We start from the raw sequence: 19,505 nt of genomic DNA, 5'->3' as shown, positions 1-19,505 counted from the left end.
CCCGGCGCCGCTGCCCGGGACGAGCCGCGGGGAGCCCCGGGCAGAGCCCACCCGCGGGTGCCCGAGCCGCAGCTGGGACTGCCAGGGGTTTCGTCCTTTTTGCCTTTCCCTACCGAAAGATGAGCGCACCGTGTCTCTGTTTTCAGCCCCGGTGTTCAGTCTTTTTTTTTGGTATGAAAAAACTGGGTATTTTGATGCAAATACGAACCAAGCGAGCAGGCAGCTGACTGCTGAGGGTCGGCGGGGAGAAGCTGCAGCGGGGGACGCGCCTGCTGGGGCTGCCCCGCGCCCGGCGCTGCCGCGGGCGGAGAAAGGCCCGGTCCCTGCGCCGGGTGCGCGCCCCTCACCGGGCAGCGGGGCCGCTGGGCCGGGGCGGCGAGTCCGGCGGGGCTGCGTCCCTCGGCGCCGCTCCCGGGGCTCAAGGCGTTCGCGCCTCGCCGGGGTCACGCAGCTCGTTCTCGCCCGGGGCCCCGGGGCGCCGGGCGGGCCGGCAGGGCGGGCGCCGTTCGGCGGCGGAACGGAAGCTGCGCGCGCCCCGCGCCCGGAAGCCGCGCCCCGGGGGGCGGGCGGCGTTTTGGCGCCGAATGCGAAGCGCGGAGCGGCGGGGAGGGCGGGGCGGGGCGGGCATGGCGGCCGTGCCGCGGAACAACCTGGGCGAGCAGCTGCGGCGGCACTGCAGCCGTGGGGCGCGGGGCAGGCCGGGGCTGCCGGGGCCGCCGCACCGCGCGGGGTGAGGACCGGCGGGGCGGGGCGGGGCCTCCGCGGCGCTGACGGGGCTGGTCTCGTCTCTCCGCGGCGCTGACCGGGGCTGGTCTCGTCTGTCCGCGGCGCTGACCGGGGCTGGTCTCTCCGCAGGGGCTTCACCTTCAAGAAGCGCTCTCCCGCCGGCGCCCGGCCCGCGGAGCCGCGGGGTCTCTGCGCCGCCTCCGCGCTGAGGGACAAAGACGTGAACACCTCGCTGGCCGCCTCCCCGCTCCCTGCCTGCAAGGAGAAGAAAGCGCAGATCCAGGATTTCTTCCCTGCGGGGCCGTGCGGACGGGCCCTCCCGCCGGGCCGTGCCCGCCCGGCCCCCGCCCGGGCCCCGCCGGCAGGCCCCGCGGCCTGCGGGGAGCGCAGCGCGCCCGGCCCCGCGGCGGCTCCCGTCGTCGTCGTAGAGGATGAGTGGGACGATATCGACGACTTTGATTTGTCGGGAATCGATAAATACTGCCGGGGGCAGGGCCCCGCCCGCGGGGCTCCCCGCAGCGCAGAGCCCGGCCCGCAGCAGCCCCCGGGCCGTGCGGGGGCTGAGGAGCTGCCCCGCTCGCAGGGATCCCTCCTCTGCCTGGGGGGCCCCGCGCAGCGCGCTGCGGGTGAGGAGGCTCCGCGGGAGAAGCCGCCGGCTGGCGGGGTCTGGGACGGTGGCACCGAGGGCGAGTCTCTGGCAGGTAACTCGGTTCTGAAGCACCCGGAGCAGATGGGTTGGTGTCTGCACAGCCAGGGCTGGCGGCGTTGGGAGCTGGGGGAGCTGTGACCCGCCGGGCCGCGCTGGGGCCCTGGGAGTCCCGGGGGGAGCGCGGGCAGGGGCAGCAGCCCCGCCGGGGGTGGCGGAGCCGCGGAGCTTCCCGCCCGGCGTTCCCGAAGCGGGGAGCAGCAATCCAGCGGGCCGTGACGGGAAGAAAAGCGCTTCATTCCTACAAAAGAAATGTAAAATAGTCGGGTGCCTAAAGGTGGTGATGAGAAATACTAAACCAGAAAAAGACATCTCTCTGGATTTAGAACAAGATCAACCCCCAAGGCTCCCACCCTCCGTTATGACCAAGAGGTCACTGGCCATCCACCAGAGAGCTTCCTTGGCTGCCCAGGATTCCCCTTAGCTTCATGTTTCGTGTGCCTTACCTGTTAGGTTGTGAAACTTCTGGTCTTTGTTTGTGAACTTAACATCTCTGTGTTACTGGTGGTGCTGAGCAGTGATCTGTGGTGCTGCTGCACCACATGGCAGCAGGATTTCTGAACTGTATTTTTCTTCTTGAGAATGTTTTGTTGCTTTTTCCCCCCTCTTTCTGTTAAATGCATCTTCATCTATTAATGACATTGGCCTTTACTTAGTAGGGTTTGTCTTACAAGGCATAATATCTGTACATGTACCTTCTAATTGCAGCACAGGGACTAGCTGAGCTGAGGAGCCTGTGCTCTTTTTACCTCAGTGTTTATTTAACACAACCATAGTTTTCTGTGAGATCTCTTGTAGGAGAATATACGTCTTAAGTTCTTGTCTTCCTGCAGGGGCAGGTAACTACAGCCAAGCTGTGCAACTTTTCCACTTCAAAGAGGGTTTGTGGGGGTTTTGTCAGTTTGTTGTTCATGGGGGAGGAAATGGGAGCAGTAATAAGGGGGTTTTTGACCTTTCAAAGTCAGAAACTGATAAACGAGTGTTCTGAAATCTGACTAGTAACTTTCCCTCTGTTCAGTGGAGTTTTGTTTGCACTAGCATGAGTTTCCTGTGATACCAGCAATGTTAATAACACACTTCTCCCAGCTGCTGCTGACAGGGGTGGAATCCAGCAGGCGGGCTGGGCTGGGACATGCAGCCCCCCGGGATGGGACCAGGCTGACATCCAGCCCTTCCCTGGCACTGAGCTGGAAGAGGAGGATGACCTGGATGTTGTTCCACCCTCCCCTGAGGAAGACCTACCTTCCATCTCACCATCTGTACAGAGCATGAGGTAAAAGCTCACTGGTCAAACCCCTCAGTCTTGAGGGCGACTTCAAGAGGTACCTGAAAAGCCACAGAACTGGGGCTTGCTCAGAAGCTCCAGTTTGAGGTGATGGTGCCTGTCTGTTGGCAGCTCAGCAGCTGACAGCTGCTCCTCATGCTGTATGAAATGCTTTTTGGTTTCTGGGAAGTGTTTAAGGTGGGTTTTGCTTGGGAAAAAGCAGTCACTTTTCCTTTCCTAATGGGAGGAAAAAAATAGTATTGAGACAAGTGCCTGCATGTTGGCCCAGAGGGGTGACAGGCTGCTCCACTGCCTGCGTTTCAGCTGGGCCTTTCCTTCCTGTCTTAAATGCTGTTAGAGGAGAAACTCTTCTTATGGAAATGCAAGGATTTTCAGAGATCTGTATTTTAAGGCTCTTTCCTTTCAATTTTAGTCATGTTTTCAAAGACTCTCCTACTGGTGGAAGATCCCCAGCCAGCAGTGGTGAGTCCAAGCCTGGGAAGGTTGTCACAGCCCAGCCTGTTGCGGAACGTGATCCGAGTGCAGAGGATGCAGGTACAGCAAGCACTGGGCAGTTTTATGCCTTACATTTTGGGGATGTTTTTGCAGCTTCTGGTTCTCCTGCATGTCCCATGTGACCTGAGAGCACTGGCTGGAGTGACCCATGGGGACTAGGAGGCAGGCACTGAACCTTGTGCAGGAATTTCAGGTGTTGTGTGGGCTCAGGCGTGTGTCTGATCCTGCTCCTGGGTTCCTGGGTACTGGGATACCCCCCAGACTTCCTTTTCAGAACTCAGAAGCACAGACTAACCCAGTCATTCCCTAAGAGCCATGGCACAGAGCCCCACCTCTGGCTGGAGCTGTAGCACTGCTTCCATCCAGTTCCCACAGCTCCTAGCTTGGGAAGTATGGAGCTAAAGTGCTCTTGAGTTTGAGGTGCAGAATGAAAACCTGCCAAGTGGCCCAGGCTGGTGTGGGGGCTGCAGGTCTGTCCTCTCAAGACCTATCAGAGTGCAGCCCATTGTCCTGTTCTGAGAGACACCTACATTCTTGTGTTTATACAGGGTTTCTGGGGCCTTTCCAGACTAGAATTGCAATGTGCTATTTTGGTAAAATGTGTTTTAGGGGGCTTGGGGAGGGGTAGAACATTCCAACTTGCATGCTTTTTGGGAATAAGTTTGAAAGAACTGTGATGAGGTTTGGAAAACACAGAGAGATGGATAATTAAGAGGCACGGGCAAAAATACGTAGACTGATGGCATTTGTGCACAGAGAAATGCTTGATGTGAGTGGACATTTAAAGATAGATGGAAATACATTATTTAGACTTATCTACTGCCATTTACTCTGCCTTTTGAGAGACTGGTGTCACCTTGTTTCACATGCTGATGATTGTTCCTGCTGCTCACCCCCTGTCTGTGCCAGGCAGGGGCCTGTCCCTGGAGCCCCTGCAGGAGGTGATGGCTGCCATCTGCCAGCTGGTGGATGCCATCCCACTCCACGAGCTGAAGGCTCTGTCCTGTGCCAGAGAGCTGCTCCAGCAGAGAGATCTCAGGTAAGCCTGTGCCTGCAGGTGTCCCCAGCACACCAAGAGCACCACACTGAAGGACTTATTTATTTATTTATTTATTTATTTATGAAAGCTTAAAGTTACTGACAGTCTGAAGAAAAATAAATGCCCAAACCTGCTGAAAGGGTTAACAATCCCAGCATTCTGCCAGAGGGCAGGACACAGTTCCCATCCAGTCTGAGGCACAGGTACTCCCTGTCCTTCTCTGGAGGGGGACTGGCACCAGCTGCTTCCAGAGCAGCAGGGTGATGTGACACAACCTGCCAGGTGCCATCCCTGTTCCTTGGAACCACAGGCAGTAATTTACCATTCCCTCTGTGAGCCTGGCTCTGTCTGACTGCAGGGCTGTGGCTTCTGGCAGCCAGGCACTTGTCCTCTTTGTATCTGGTTGCTGCTGCTTTCACATCTGCATCCTCTGCTGACACACTGCACAGGAGGAATATCCAGATTTGGGAGTTGTTTGGTTTTTACTGGGCTGGGTGTTTTTTCTGAACAGTTCCAGTCAAACTGATTTATCTCATATTTCTGCAGTCAGACTCAGCCCTTAGAAAGGACATAACATCATTTGGTTCAAGCATATTTTTATTTCTTTAACTAGAGGTTTGTGCCTCTAAGGATTTTTTTAATGCTCTAACTTGCCTGGATCAGTTCCTTGCTATTAGGAATTCTGTTATTTTAATGTCTGCAGTGAAGATGTAGTAATTTTGTAATTATTTTGTTCGTCTAGGTTCCGGTATTAATGTTTCTTCTCTAGATTTGTTTGAAATATTCTTAAAATATAGTGGCAGAGAACACAATGTAACCGCCTTGTGTTCATGTTGTTAACAGGAGAGGGACAAAACCTTGTGTGTTGTAGAACTTGATAAATGTGAACGGACTTTTAAAAGTATATAAAAATATATATTATTTAGACTTATTTATTGCTATTTACTCTGCCTTTTGAGAGAATGATACCATCTTGGTACATATTCTAATAAGAATCAGTATTCCTGCTTGCCAGAGCACTGCATCTGCCAGCCAGGGGCCTGCAGCCCCTCCAGGCGTGGTGGCTGCCCTGGCTTGGGACTAAATGTGTGCTTTTCCTTTCCCTCCCCTTGCCATCTCTCCCAGGAGAAGGCTGCTCTCTGGCTCTGCCCCCTGCAACAAAAGCAGCACAAACAGCTCTACTCCCAAGGACTGGCCAGGGTGTGTGGAGCAGGGCCCTGCTGCATGTCCCAGCCCTGCCCTGAGCTCTGGCCCCAGCTGGAGCTCCGGTTCTGGCAGAAACGCACCCAAACCCTCCAGCCTCCCCTTGGTGCCTCCTGGGACTCTGAATTCAAGCAGTTTTTCTACCCCGAAAAATCACACCTTGGGTAGCTCCTACACTTCAGAGCGAAGCATTGAGGAGATCACCTGCTCAGACACAGCAGAGCTGTCTTCTCCCAAGGTCCATGGCCGAGAGGGAGCTTCCCTCAGGTTTGGCTCTGAGATCTCCTTCAGCAGCAGCTGCTGGGAAAAGCCAGGGGTGAGGAACAGTGGCAACCTGCTGGAGAGGCCCCTGACAAGCACAGCTCTAAGGGAGCAGAGCAGAGCTCCCACGGGCATTCCTGCAGGAGACAGCTTAGGTGTCAATGATACAGACTTTGACCTCGATCACTTTGACATCGATGATTTTGATGAGGACTGGGAGAGTTCGGTGGAGGTTTCAGCACCCAAGGTGACGTCTGGGCTGTTGTACCAGCCCCTCAGGGAAGGGCCACCTGCCAAATCCCTCCTGTCAAAGATCATGTCCAGAGCCAAGGGATCTTCTGTTGTATCAAATTCTGCTGCTCCAAAATCAAGCTGCTTGATGGCATCAAAGAACTATGCAGGTAAATGATGCTCATTCTGTCTTCCCCTTTTTAAAAACGTTATTGGCTAATTTTGAAGCCTAAGAACAAGCATTATGTTGGACATTAGGAGGAAATTCTTTAGTGTGAGGGTGCTGAGACCCTGGCCCAGGTTGCCCAGGGAAGCTGTGTCTGGCTTAGAGCAGCCTGGTCTAGTGGGAAGTGTCCCTGCCACTGCAAGGGGGTCAGATCTAGAAGATCTTTAAGGTTCCTTCCAACTCAAACCAGTCTGTGATTCTATGATACCAAACTCCATGAATATTTATTTGCCATATAATTTAGGCTGCTGGGAAGATGAAGCTGCTAAAATTGGAAACCAGAATGTTTCTGTGTTTTAATTAAATAATGACTCTGTGGTTGTTAATTCAAAGCTGTGCAACAGTTTTAGCTGTTTATGCAAAATGATCAAAAATGGGTAGTTGCTGAGGCAAACCTAATCCCTCTGGGGCAAACGGGTGGGTCAGTCTCATCTGTGGGTGCTGCAGGAGCAGGTGGGTGAAGGGGGAGGTGAAAATGATGCTGCCTGATGAAACAGTCAACCAGTCTGAGGCACCCCTGAGCGAGGAGCCTTCTCAGAGCTGTGTGCGGCAGGGGTGAGGTCTGGCAGGGCAAGACTCTGCAGTTCATACAGCCATGGGCACCAAGCTTGTTTCCAGAGATCTGCATGTAACCAAAATTCACACTTCAGCCAGTCTTAAATTCTAGGTGAATGCAGTGTCTTTTAGTGAATCCCAACTTGAGTTTGAAAGGTTGAGAGGCCTGAGGTGTGGGCTGAGCCAGCTGTCCCAGTGGAGAGGGTGGGCACGGCTGGATGCTGTGACTGACTGGAAGTCCCTGTCTTTGTCTGCCAGAGCCCCCAGTGAGTCACCCTGCCCTGGAGAGGTTCAGGGGTAGGACGTTCTCCCACTCGGAAGAAATGATGAACGTGTTTCACAAGAAGTTTGGGTTGCACTGCTTCCGGACCAACCAGCTGGAGGCCATCAACGCTGCCCTGCTGGGGGAGGACTGCTTCGTCCTGATGCCCACAGGTATGGACCCGTGGGGAGCAAAGGCCTGCAGCTCCTTCTGCAGGGCCCCTGGCAAACTCCTCGCTTTCTCTGTGCCTTTGTGGGGGTGGTGATTCATTGTGCTGCTGGGGCTCCCTGGCTGTGGGATTCCTGGAATGTCGCAGGCAAGGTGGTGTCTGGCATGAGGTGATGCTATTTCGTGTGATTAACTCTTCTGCATCCTGCAGGTGTCACATTAGGGACAGACGTTGGTAAAAGTTTGTTGTTCCTGAAAGTAATTTAAAATGGGAAGCAAGAATTCTGTCTCTCCTCTTCCTCCCCTTCCTCTCGGTGTCCAACACGTGTGTTCTGCTCAATCCTTACAGGAGGTGGTAAGAGCCTGTGCTACCAGTTACCAGCCTGTGTCTCTGCTGGGGTCACCATTGTTATCTCTCCACTGAGATCACTGATTATAGATCAAGTTCAGAAACTGAAGACTCTAGATGTGAGTTTAAACAGCTGACTTTGTTTTGTTAAACTGCAGATAAGTGGATGAGACATCTGAAATGTTACAGTAAATCTTTTATCTCTCAAATGTAAACTGCAACAATTGATTAGGTGGAAGCTGTGAAAGGCACACAGAGTTGTCTAGGAAGAACTAAATGAGGTGAACTAGAATATCTTGTCAGTCTGACTGCTGCATTTATTGATGGGCTTGTCTATGTGCTATTGGAGCTTCATTTCCAGGTGCAGATGCCTGGTTCATAGATTGTAAGAGTTGCATTTAGACACCTGAAACAGGAGCAGCCTGGCCCTGCAGCAGAAACAAGCACTGACAGTTCCTGAGCTGGGAGGGGTCTGGAGGTGCTGAGCATTTCTGGGAAGGTCATACACAGAGGAGAGAAACTCAAGTGCAGAAGAAGCATGATCCTAACCTATGATGCCTACACTATGGTGGGGGTTCAGATGTTACCTGTAAATGCACAAAGAAACACTGAAAATGCTACATTTGCTGAGGACAGTAACTGCATGTCCTTTTTTACCTGATTCATAACTGCTGTAGGGCTTCATTTGGAGATGCTTCTGTTTTGCTCACATTAAAATTTATTTTTTTTTTTAATTATAGATTGCTGCAACTTACCTGACTGGTGATAGAACAGATACTGATGCTTCAAAAATCTATATGCAAATGTCAAAAAAAGATCCTGAGATAAAGCTACTGTATGTTACTCCTGAGAAGGTTTGTATTTAGTTTGAACTGTAAAATCCTGGAGGCAACAAGAGATCGATCACTGTCAAGTGTTAAAGGGGAACACTGAACTTAGAATAGGCTTCTGGGTAAAAAATAATGTTAAATGCAGGGTTGATGCAGGGAGACAACATGTCACTGCCACAGCCATGGGTGATTGTCAGAAGATGGCCTTGTACTTAATGATATAGAATCACAGAAGGGTGGGGGTTGGAAGGGACCTCTGGAGATCATCCAGTCCAACCCCCTGCCAGAGCAGGATCACCTGGGGCAGGTCACTCAGAAAGGCATCCAGGTAGGTCTTGAAAGTCTCCAGAGCAGGAGACTCCACAGCCTCTCTGGGCAGCCTGTCCCAGGGCTCTGTCACCCTCACAGTAAAGAAGTTTTTCCTCATGTTGAGGTGGAACTTCCTGTGCTCTAGTTTGCATCCATTGCCCCTTGTCCTATCACAGGGCACCACTGAAAAGAAATTGGCCCTTCCTTCTTGGCACCCACCCTTCAGATATTTATAGACATTCATAAGATCCCCTCTCAGTCTTCTCTTCTGCAGACTAAGCAGCCCCAGGTCTCACCTTGGGCAGGGTAACCCTGCTCTCAGTGGGCTCTCGGGCCATGTGGGGTGTCTGTGTGTCCCCAGGTCTGCGCCAGCGGCCGCCTGATGTCAGCCCTGGAAAACCTCTATGACAGGAACCTCCTGGCTCGGTTTGTCATTGATGAGGCCCACTGTGTCAGCCAGGTAAAACCCTCAGCTCTTTCCCAAATGGCAAAACACTTCATTGGAGCTTCTCACTCAATCACATTCTGTTTTTCCAACCAGTGGGGCCACGATTTCCGACAGGACTACAAGCGGCTGAGCATGCTCCGCAGGAAGTTCCACTCTGTCCCCATGATGGCCCTCACTGCCACTGCAAACCCCAGGGTGCAGAAGGATATTCAGAACCAGCTCGAGATGCTAAAACCACAGGTGTAAGTAGCTCAGCACTTTCCTAAACGATTAATTTGCACTGTGGGGATTTTGAGGGAAAACTTGGTGCAGTCAGGAGAGCGTTACAAGTCCTTCTGAAATGCTGCTGTGGCTGGATCTGATTGAGCAGAAGGCAGGCATGGAATGTAATGGGAGTTATGTGCAAAATGCTGAAGTCAGAACAAAAATATTTGCCATAATCTTCCTTGCATGATTAGGGGAACTGAAAATAACATAAAATTTTGTGTCACTGACAAAATGTGCAAGTCGCAGCTGCCCCATCCCTGGCAGTGTTGAAGGGCAGGTTGGATGGGGCTTGGAGCAACCTGGTCTGGTGGGAGGTGTCCCTGCCCATGCAGGGGGTGGGACTAGATGGACTTTCAGGTCCCTTCCAACCCAAACCATTCTGTGACTCTTAAGTTGTATTTTAGGGTAATTTTCAGGAGAATGCTGGGAACCTGCCCAAGCTGGAAGTGCTCTTTAATTAGCACTGGTAGTAACATGGGTAACGAGGTACCATTGGGCCTGGGCTGCATTGTAGTGATTTCATGGTACACAATGGAAAAATAAAGCATTCTTTTTTGCTGAATTTCTTATTTCAGAAATGTCTTCTAGGGTAGTAGGAGGAAGGTGGCACTGCATTTTGCAGGTCTGATCCTCTGAATTTGGATGCAGGTGCTCCAGAGGGAAGGGAAGGCAGATTGCTGTGCATGGGTTTGGTTTATGGGAGGTTCTCCCTCCTGCATAGTACCAGGTAGCTTTGGGTTTTCACAGCCATGGGAGAAATGCAGACATGTTAGACCCAAGTATGGGTGATGTGAATCTCCATGGGCTTGGTGGAACAGTAACTCCTTTGGAGATAACACAGAACAAGCAGCAGGTAGCTGGATGTGGGGTATTCCAGCCAATGCCTGGCTTGTTGGAAGGATTGCTGCACCATAAAGCTGACCAGCACCCCTGAACTCTTATGTTCCAGGTTTACAATGAGCTTCAACAGGCATAACTTGAAATATGACGTGTTGCCCAAGAAGCCCAAGAAGGTGGCCATGGATTGCTTGGAATGGATCAAAAAAAATCATCCACGTGAGTACTGAGCAGCAGTGTGCTCCCATGTGGTTTTGTGAACTGCTTTGTAAGGCAGGAAAAGCTTGTATAAGGCTGTAAAAATCCCAAACTTGTGCCTTGCTGTAAGTGACCAATATATTTACAAACACCACAAATTCAAGGCAGAATGATATAATTGATAATGGGAGTCAGTTCTAAAGTCAAGAGTTGAAGTTAAGATGGAAAAGTAAATCATGGTAATGCTCTTGAGCCGCCCTTCTGGAGGTGGCCAGACCTTTTAAAATCGTATCTTCAGAGCAGAAAGGACTTCTAATATCCATGCTGATTTAATTGTTTAATTCTGTTGGTCTGCTTATCTGGTTCCCCTTGAGGAGCTCCTCTGAGAGTCCTGCAGCTCCTGCTGCTGGAAGCTGACCGTGCCAGGCTCCCTTGGCAGCGTCTGTGCTGTGACCTGGGACATCACTGACTAACCTGCTCTAGCTCTTGATTTATGTAGCTCTTCAGTCATCCGAGCAAAAAAACCTTTTATTGATTCCACCTCTCCCAAAAACCCAGGAAATTGGGTGAGGAGGCACTAACAAAAAACATCTGATATTAATAAAATTCCTTTCCTTCATCATTAAGCAGCTGTTGCATCACACTCAGCAACCTCTCCCTGTTGGAATGAAGGTATTGGCTTGACAGGGATGACTTAAGCAAGTGAAAGGGAATAAAGCTGCCTTGTTGCACAGACCTTGTTGTATGTATTTGCAGATGACTCTGGAATCATCTACTGCCTTTCCCGTCACGAGTGCGACACGACGGCCGCCGTCCTGCAGAGGGAGGGTCTGGCTGCGCTCGCCTACCACGCCGGCCTCACCGACGCCAACAGAGACCTTGTACAGAAGAAGTGGATCAATCAAGAAGGATGCCAGGTAAAAGGAAAGCAACTGGGGGGGCAGTGAGCAGAATCTAGAGCACTTTTTCTCCCTCTTGGCCCAGTAAAGGCGGAGTTGCGTGAGGTTTGCCACGTGGGTGCAGCATTAAATAACAGACCTGAACAGGCCTGTCCAGACATGTTGGCCAGCTTGTTACTGGCACTTCTACAAATCAAAGACCTGCACTGAGATGTGATTCTCCAAGAGGAAGGAACTGAGCAGTACAGAGCTTCTGAAGCAGCTCTAGGCATGCTGCTGAATGGAATATATATTGAGACTGAAATCTGGGGTTTCCCTTTGTCTGGAATAGCTCTTTGGAGAGGGGGCTTTGCTGTTCTGTGCTCACCTGGCAGCATGACAGTGGAGCGTCTCAGCTCTGCAGTCCTGGCTGCTTGTTCCCAGTGCAGAGTGCTGCAGGAATCACTTTCATAACTGTACAACAAATCACTATTTCCTTCCCAGGTTATATGTGCAACAATTGCCTTTGGAATGGGCATTGACAAGCCCGATGTGCGCTACGTTATCCACGCCTCCCTCCCCAAGTCCCTGGAGGGTTATTACCAGGAGTCGGGCAGAGCAGGGCGGGACGGGGAGGTGTCTCACTGCCTGCTCTTCTACAGCTACAGTGATGTCACCAGGCTCAGAAGGCTGATACTGAGTGAGTTCTTGTGACTGTGACTTGATGGAGACAAGGTTAAAGAAGTCCCTTAGTTGCTGGTGTGTTTCCTTGAGACTGTCCTTGTCTCATCCAGACATGGGTGGTAGACATTGCACAGGTGGGAGAGCTGGGCAGCTTCACCTGGATGGTTTTTTGATTGAAAGATTTTTGTTGCTTCTACTTTAATTTTAGTCAAAAACATTTTGCTTCATGCATGTCCATCTCCTGATTCTTGTCATTCTCATCTTCTTTCCCTTCTCCATTCTTTAAAAGCTCTAGAGGTAAAATCTCTCCTAGGTTAGTTCTGTACATCTGGAATTTTAAGCAAAAAAAGAATGTTATGTTTTGTCTATGTATAAAATGCAGAGGTGCTGATTTAACAAACACCTTTGGATTTACTGCATTTCAGTGGAGAAAGATGGAAACAGCCACACAAGACAGACCCACTTCAACAACCTGTACAGCATGGTTCACTACTGTGAGAACATGGTGGACTGCCGCAGAATCCAGCTTCTGGCTTACTTTGGGGAAACCAACTTTAACCCCACCTTCTGTAAAGATCACCCAGAAGTAACCTGTGACAACTGTAGTACGAAGAAGGTAAAAATCATGGCTTATATTTATGGTGGTGCTAAAGTGGTTTTGCATTTAGCTGCACTAGAAAAATGTTTATGTGACTTTTGGGAAGGCAGAAGGAGAAAATTAATAAGGTGTCTTGTGTTTTTGTGATGCTGGAGGCTTCAAACCATTCCCAGGGTTTAACCCAGAGTAGAATTACACAGACTGGCCATGAGCTTATGATGCTCCTGTTTCTGTCAGAGGAGGACAAGTGAGGTGTAAGGTTGTTCCTTTGTGTCTGTTTTCTTGGCTATGGTGCTTACAGAGGCAAGAGCAAGTACAAGATCTGCTGGAATGGCTGTGGGGAAGGCCCTGATGTGATGTTTTCAAGGCAGCTTTGTGCTGCCAGAGTAGCAGGAGTGCCACATTAGGGGGTGTACACTGCTTGAGAGGGCCCCAAGATTGGAGTTTGTGCATCCAGGACTGAAATAAACTCATAATTAGTGTGACCAGGAGCAGAAGAGGAGGCAGAGAGGGAAGGGTCAGTGGTCTCTACAAGCCACATCAGTTTTACACCTGATGATACTGCTTCTCAGCCCAGTGTTTGAAGCACTAGCTGTGATTGCAACAAAAATTGACTAGAAATAGGCATATTCGGTCCAGCCTTCTTGTTTTAATGTGGATTGGAAGCTCTAGTGCCTGTCAGCAGAATAATTAAGGGAATCTTTCAGAATGTTTTACCTTGGTCACCAGTACTTGGGCAGCCATCTTGCAGCTCACTCCATAGAACTGACACAACAGAGATTATATAAAATCAGTTGTATGTATGATTGTATTTATCAGAGTGTTATCAAGTGCAGAATTCCTGTGACTGTGTTGTGTCCCTGTGGGTGAACCACCTAGAGAATCACTGTTCCTGTGGTTGGAACAAAATTAATTCATGGCTGGAAAAAGCTCAATAATAACATCCAAGGCTGTTGGTAACAACTTGCATCAGGACAGAACCACATAATGTTTCCTAATCAAGTCTATTTTCATAGGATTACAAGTCAAGAAATGTGACAGATGAAGTGAAGGGAATCATAAGATTTGTAGAGGAGCACTGTGGACAAATGGGGCAGACAAAGAGAAGCTCAGGCTCTGGCAGATACACACTGAACATGATGGTAGACATTTTCTTAGGTGAGTCCTGCTCTTCCAGAAACAACACCTGAATAGACATGGTGCATAAATTCCTGACAAAGTACCAGGAGGCCTGCAATGGCAGCAGGTTTAAAAGAAGGTATGTTTTGCAAAATTACTCTTCCCGGGAATCTCTTGGTGGTAAAGGATCCAAAAGAAATGTGGCTGAAGCTTTAGTCCGTTTCAGGTTGCTGTAGTAATAATAATATTAGTTTTTTGGTGGTGCTTGGAGTTTCTGGTGCTTTAATGCATAGCTTTTTAGTGTGCAGAGACTGTGTCATGCCCCTGGGCATCTCCCCCAGGTCTGTAAATACACGCATACGTGGGCTTCTCACCACAGGCTAATCCTGGGTTTTCTGCTGTGCAGGTGCCAAGAGTGCCAAGATTCAGTCTGGAATATTTGGGAAGGGAGCTGCTTACTCAAGGCATAATGTTGAAAGACTGTTTAGAAAATTGGTCTTGGACAAGATTCTGGATGAAGACTTGTACATCACAGCTAATGACCAAGCAGTAGCATATATCACTCTGGGAGAGAAAGCTCAGGCTGTGCTGAATGGATCTCTACAGGTGGGCACTGATTCATTGTGGTGTTTTCTCTAGCACAGACCCAGGACAGTGTAAACACAGCTTGCCTGCTGGCTGAAGTGCAGGAACTCATCTTCAGCAGGTGCAAGAACATCCAACAGTCGTGATTTCTAGTCCAGTATTCTAATAATAGTAATATTGTGAGGCAAAAGGGGAGTTTGAGAGGACTGGAGAGGGTTAAATCTTTCTCTTCTCCCTCCATCCATCTGACTCCACCTTGACAACAAAGGAATATCATGACCAAACCAGAAAAAAACTACCTAAGAAGAAAAGAAGGAACAGCACTACCTTCTGCTTTTTCTGCTCTATTTTTTCTCAGTCATTGGTGAGCTCTAATGGAAAATGCACTTCAAGAAGGTCATGGAATCAGCCCAGAATTGTTTGAGGCAGTGTCTCCCCTGCGTTAGTGCTGTATTTGAAGAAGAGCAGATCCCTCAGCAACCTGTAATTGGGTTCTCAGGGTGTTTTCCCTGTGCTGGGCACACTCTGCTGGTTCTTTGCAGGAGAAACATGGGGGTGGTTGAGTGGCCTGTACAAAAATAAATTTTAAGAAGTGTCTACTGGGTAAATAGCTGTTGGTCCATCAGAGAATACTTTTAGTTTCCTTCACTGCTTTCCTGTGTTGCCAAGTGATGTCTCTGCAGTGACTGCCCTGACAGGTGCTGCTGACTGGCTCCTTCAACAGGTGCAGTTCCACGAGACAGAGAGTGCCAGCGCGGTCCGGAGGCAGCGGGCAGCCGTGGCAAAGGTGTCCCAGCGGGAAGAGATGGTTAAGAAGTGCCTTGGGGAACTTACAGACACCTGCAAAACGCTTGGGAAAGTCTTTGATGTGCATTACTTCAACATTTTCAGCACTTCAACTCTGAAGAAAATAGCAGGTAATGTCAGCTCTTCCTTCCTGGGAGGCCCTGTTGGCAGCAGGGCCGTGTGTGCAAGAGGAGCCTCTTCTGACTGGAACTTGCAGTTCTGACGTGTGGTGAGAGCAGGTTGGAGTAGAGAACTGAGCCAGCCCTGTGGAAGGAGCTGCCACAGCCTCTGCTCCTGGGGCTGCAGTTGTTGGGGCTGTAGCAGTCCTGCAGGGCCAGCACAAGAGCACCTGAGGGATCACACCCCCAACCAACCATGGGAGCCTTGGCCGAGACAACTGGTGGGCTAGTTTGTGTGCTAACCAGCTAGGAGCAGATTGGTAGAATAAAGGCTTGCTTAGGGTGGTGCTAAAAGGAATTAAGTTTCTGTAGAATCCTCTGCCATGATCTCTCTCAAATAAAGTTGGTTTGGCACATCTAATTGGTGCTTTGTGACATTACAGAAACCCTGTCCTCTGATGTGGAGGTTCTGCTGCAGATTGATGGTGTCACAGAAGACAAACTGGAAAAATATGGTGCAGAAATAATCAAAGTGATGGATAAGTACTCTGAATGGACCACACCAGGTTTAGTATGCTGTGTGTCTAAATGTGTCCTTCCCTGTGCAGTACCCTTCTCTTCCTCTATCAGTTCTGCCCAAAAGTTACCTTGTTTTAAAAACAAATAATTAATTATTGCAGTTTAATAACTACCAAGAGGGAGTGACTGCACACTTTCAGAGCATAAGAGGTCTTTGCTGTCTTCTCACGAGTTAAATTCAGCATCTTTCTGAAAGGCTGAAAAAAGAAAATGTGAACCAAGCAGATTGCTCTGCTCCGAAGCTATTAGTTATTTGGATTAGGTAAAATGCTCAGTGATAATGAGAATTCTGACCTTTGGGTTAAAGGTCTTGCACCTCCTGCGTATTTTACACCTGCATCTACCATGGATGGGGTAACTGGCAGATCTTCAGGAGCTTCTGCCTTTTCTTTCCGTAGTAATTGAGGTCAGCAAGTTCAGGTCTTCACTGAGCAGCCCTTGCTCAATGAGAAGAACTTTCACGGTGAGGTGTAAAAAGAGCTGCTGGCCAGGAGGGCTGTGTCTGCAGTGTCTGCACAGCTCTGACCTGCACAGAGTCCAGCTCAGTGGAGAACTGAGCCCTGACACTGGTAAATCTGGTAACTTCACCAGAACACAGCATGTACTTTCTGTGTAATTAGAGTATTTAATACAGCATGGCTATCAGATTTTACACTGGGGCCTGCAGTTCTAAAGTGATTCATACCTACTTGTAAGGGGGTGGTGCTTCCATAACTGCAGCATGAACAGATGCATGGCTACAAACCTGATTTTTGAGTATCCTATTGTACTGCCTGTGCAAAGAGTCACGTCCTGCTTGCTCATGGCTGAGATGGAGCTCTCGGCTCTCCAAGTGTTTTGTTGTCTCCTGATGCTGTTTTTAAAAACAAATACTGTATTTGACTGTAGGTTTTATGGTATATTCCATAATTCTTTCTAGCTGACATGGGGAAGAAAGTGTAAAGGCAAAAAACCCAGTGTTACCAAAATAGTTTAGACAAGAAGCCAGGCTGGAGAAACTAGGACTGGCCAGTATCCTTTTATGTCATGGGATAAACCAGAACTGTCCTTTACACCAACCTATGAGACACCTTTAGCTGAGCCTGCAGTGTCACCAGGATGAAGGAGGTTTTGAACAGGTCACAAGTGCTGGGACAGTCAGTGTGTCCTGGCTGACAGTTCTGGCTGGCCCAGGCCATGTCTCACTTGGTTACTTTTAACTCCCTCTCTGTCTGCAGAAGACACTGCCGGCCAGAGTGTGGACACGGGAAGCACCGTCACGCCTGAGAGTGATGAAGAAGCAGAAGATGCAGTTACAACCTCCAGCTATTTTTGCAATAATGGAAACCAAAGAAGGAAAAGGAAAAGGCTGCCAAACTTCAGAGAATCAAAGAGGAAAAAGACAAGCAGTGGTGGCAGCCAGCAGTTTCATCCCAAAGGGTACGTTGCTTGTGGTCATTTGTGACTTTTCCTAGTCCAGAATAGCCTGATGATGATCCCAGAACTGTAGTCTTCTCACCCTGCTGCATTTTCTTGAGTAACTATGGGCTTTTTTACCAGGTGCCTGGTAACAACTGCTCTACTTTGGTTTTCTAGTGTTTTCTGTGTTAAATGCTCCTGAGAGGAAGGATACTTAACAATTGTCCTTCGTTTCGCGCTCTTGGCTGCCACAAGCTAGGCAGGGACACTACCTGTGAGTGTGCTGCCACACATTAGCAGGCTAACTGGATTCTGTGCTTGGAAACATAAGGACAGCTTGAAACTTTGAAAATGTGATGGAATATTTGAACTCCAGTTCCCAGTCCCTTGTGAGTTCAGAACTTCTACCTCTGATCTTACCATACAAGGCAACGCCTGCATCAAGACCAAAGCATGCGGGTCCAGCAGTCTGGTTGGTCTTGAGGTTCTAGAGCAGATCCACAACCAACTACCAGAGGGTGATGAAAGAGCCAGGCTGGGCCTCATCGTTTGAGTCAATGACCTTAATTTAGCAGTTCATGTGGTTATTAGTCTGGTCACTCAAGTGGCAACAGTTTATGCTGAAGATCTGTGCTTCAAAACATCATGATTATTCAGCTCTGAAAGGGAAGGAATAAAGAAATTCTGACCTCCCCAAACCCTGTTTAAAAATGGGGGAGAGTGGCATTAGGGAACTTGGGCAGTGAGTTCTTATTTGGGCTTTATGCTGGTGCCTCTTCCACCTTTGCTGTGCTGGTAGCTCGCCGGGCACAGAAAGGGAGCGGATCGGAGCGGCCGGTGCTGTGGTGCAGGCAGGTTGCTCAGTCCCTCAGCCTAGAAATCTTGCCTCATTTGATAAATGAGAGAGAGCACGAGGTACAAAAGGGCAGCTATGTGGACAGCCTACACCCTGCATTTCTGAAATAATTATTTGAATGTGGTTTTGTTCTGTCTGTGCCATCGATGGGATTATCTTTCAGCGGGAGCTCAGGCCATTCGGAAGAGCAGCTCTAAGTGGTGCCAACGTGCTCCCCAAAACACTGTAAAATGCCCACCTGAAGCCATGCCTGAATTTCAAAGACTGTTAGGTTTTATTGGGATAGTGTCTGCTTACATTTTATTGCTTTAGTGTTGCATTTATCACCAAAGAGAAAATATGGTCTGCCTTATTAAAACTCATTCCTGCCTGCTATGGGCTGTTCTTTCTAGGGAAGCCTCCTTCTCTGCCTTGTTCTTCCTCATTCTGGGCCTTGTTTTTTGTAGCAAACAGCAGTCCCCGGTTCAGCAGGTTTTGCTCCCACCCTTTTCACCTTCCCATCCATTAAAATATTAGTCATTAAATGCTGTTGACCCCGAAGTGTCAGTTAATGTTGATACTCTAATTGGATTAATAGGAGTTGGGATGGTTCAGCATTCTCTGTGCCTGTTTCAGGCTGCTGCTTGCCCTCAGGCAAATGCCAGAGCAACAGCTAATCTTGATTTACATTTCTTTGGCATTTTTGGAGCCATGTGCATTAAAAAAAAACCCAACAAAGAAACCAACACAAAAAGTTTAAATCAAAATGAAAGCATAGTCTTCTAGACAATGTAGTCTCATCTCCCCCCCCCCCCCCCATGGGTGTAGGGGAAGGGGGCAAGTAAAGCAGCTGTTTGACACACACCTTCTCTCTGAATTTTGCAGGGGTTACAAGTACAAAAGGACCAAAAGGCCGTTTAACTCAAAGGCTCCAGCTTCCTCTGGCCACCACTCAACATCCTACAGTGTCAGTGCCACGCAAGTTGCTGCTGGGAAGCTGGGGATTATGGCACCACCAAAACCCAAAGCCAGGCATTTCCTCCAGCCTTCATACTCAGTATTGTAACTAGGAAGATGTAAATACTGTATACTGGTGAACCCTGGAGATGTAATAATTGTTTGTTAAATTTTTGTTTCCTTTGCTAAACCTTCTGAGACTTGTACATTTATCAAGTGCAAAAACCTCACAATAAATAAATATTTTTAAACTCAAAAGCTTATTTGGACTTTTCTTTCTACTAAAAATGGAGTTCTGGCTGGTTCTAGAAATGCTGCTACTTCAGTGGAAATAATCACTGTCAGCCTGTTTTACAGCTACCTCAGGGATACACTTGAGACTGCAAATCAGCAGCAGTTCCTGGAACAGCTGTGGCTGCCTCTGTCCTCCCTTGCCAGCTGCACGAGTACTTGAAGAGCTCGGTAGCTGAGCTGCTCTTCTGAAAACTTTAGTCTTGGCATGTCCACCTGAGAGAAAAAATAATGAATGTCTGTAAGTTTTAAATGATATTCCCCAGATACTGGGGCTGGAG

General features: G+C 49.2%; 1 protein-coding gene across 1 annotated transcript; it reads left to right on the top strand.

Annotated features, from left to right (window-relative positions):
- The first annotated feature begins 626 nt into the window (after positions 1-626).
- BLM (BLM RecQ like helicase) lies at positions 627-19,185 on the top strand. Its single transcript, XM_051628882.1, has 21 exons — positions 627-730; positions 856-1,427; positions 2,519-2,705; positions 3,130-3,251; positions 4,122-4,251; positions 5,377-6,116; positions 6,986-7,162; positions 7,507-7,625; positions 8,247-8,360; positions 9,007-9,105; positions 9,187-9,335; positions 10,310-10,416; positions 11,152-11,312; positions 11,778-11,973; positions 12,383-12,573; positions 13,572-13,713; positions 14,081-14,280; positions 14,984-15,176; positions 15,608-15,730; positions 16,961-17,162; positions 18,862-19,185. The coding sequence occupies exons 1-21, from the start codon at positions 627-629 to the stop codon at positions 19,040-19,042; spliced, it is 4,209 nt and encodes a 1,402-aa protein (XP_051484842.1). The 3' UTR covers positions 19,043-19,185.
- The last annotated feature ends 320 nt before the right edge of the window (positions 19,186-19,505 follow it).

The sequence above is a fragment of the Apus apus genome, chromosome 10 (assembly GCF_020740795.1).
Source record: "Apus apus isolate bApuApu2 chromosome 10, bApuApu2.pri.cur, whole genome shotgun sequence".
Taxonomy (NCBI): Eukaryota; Metazoa; Chordata; class Aves; order Apodiformes; family Apodidae; genus Apus; species Apus apus.
The sequence above is the reverse complement of the archived record's forward strand: the minus strand, read 5'-3'. Positions and strand labels throughout refer to the sequence as shown.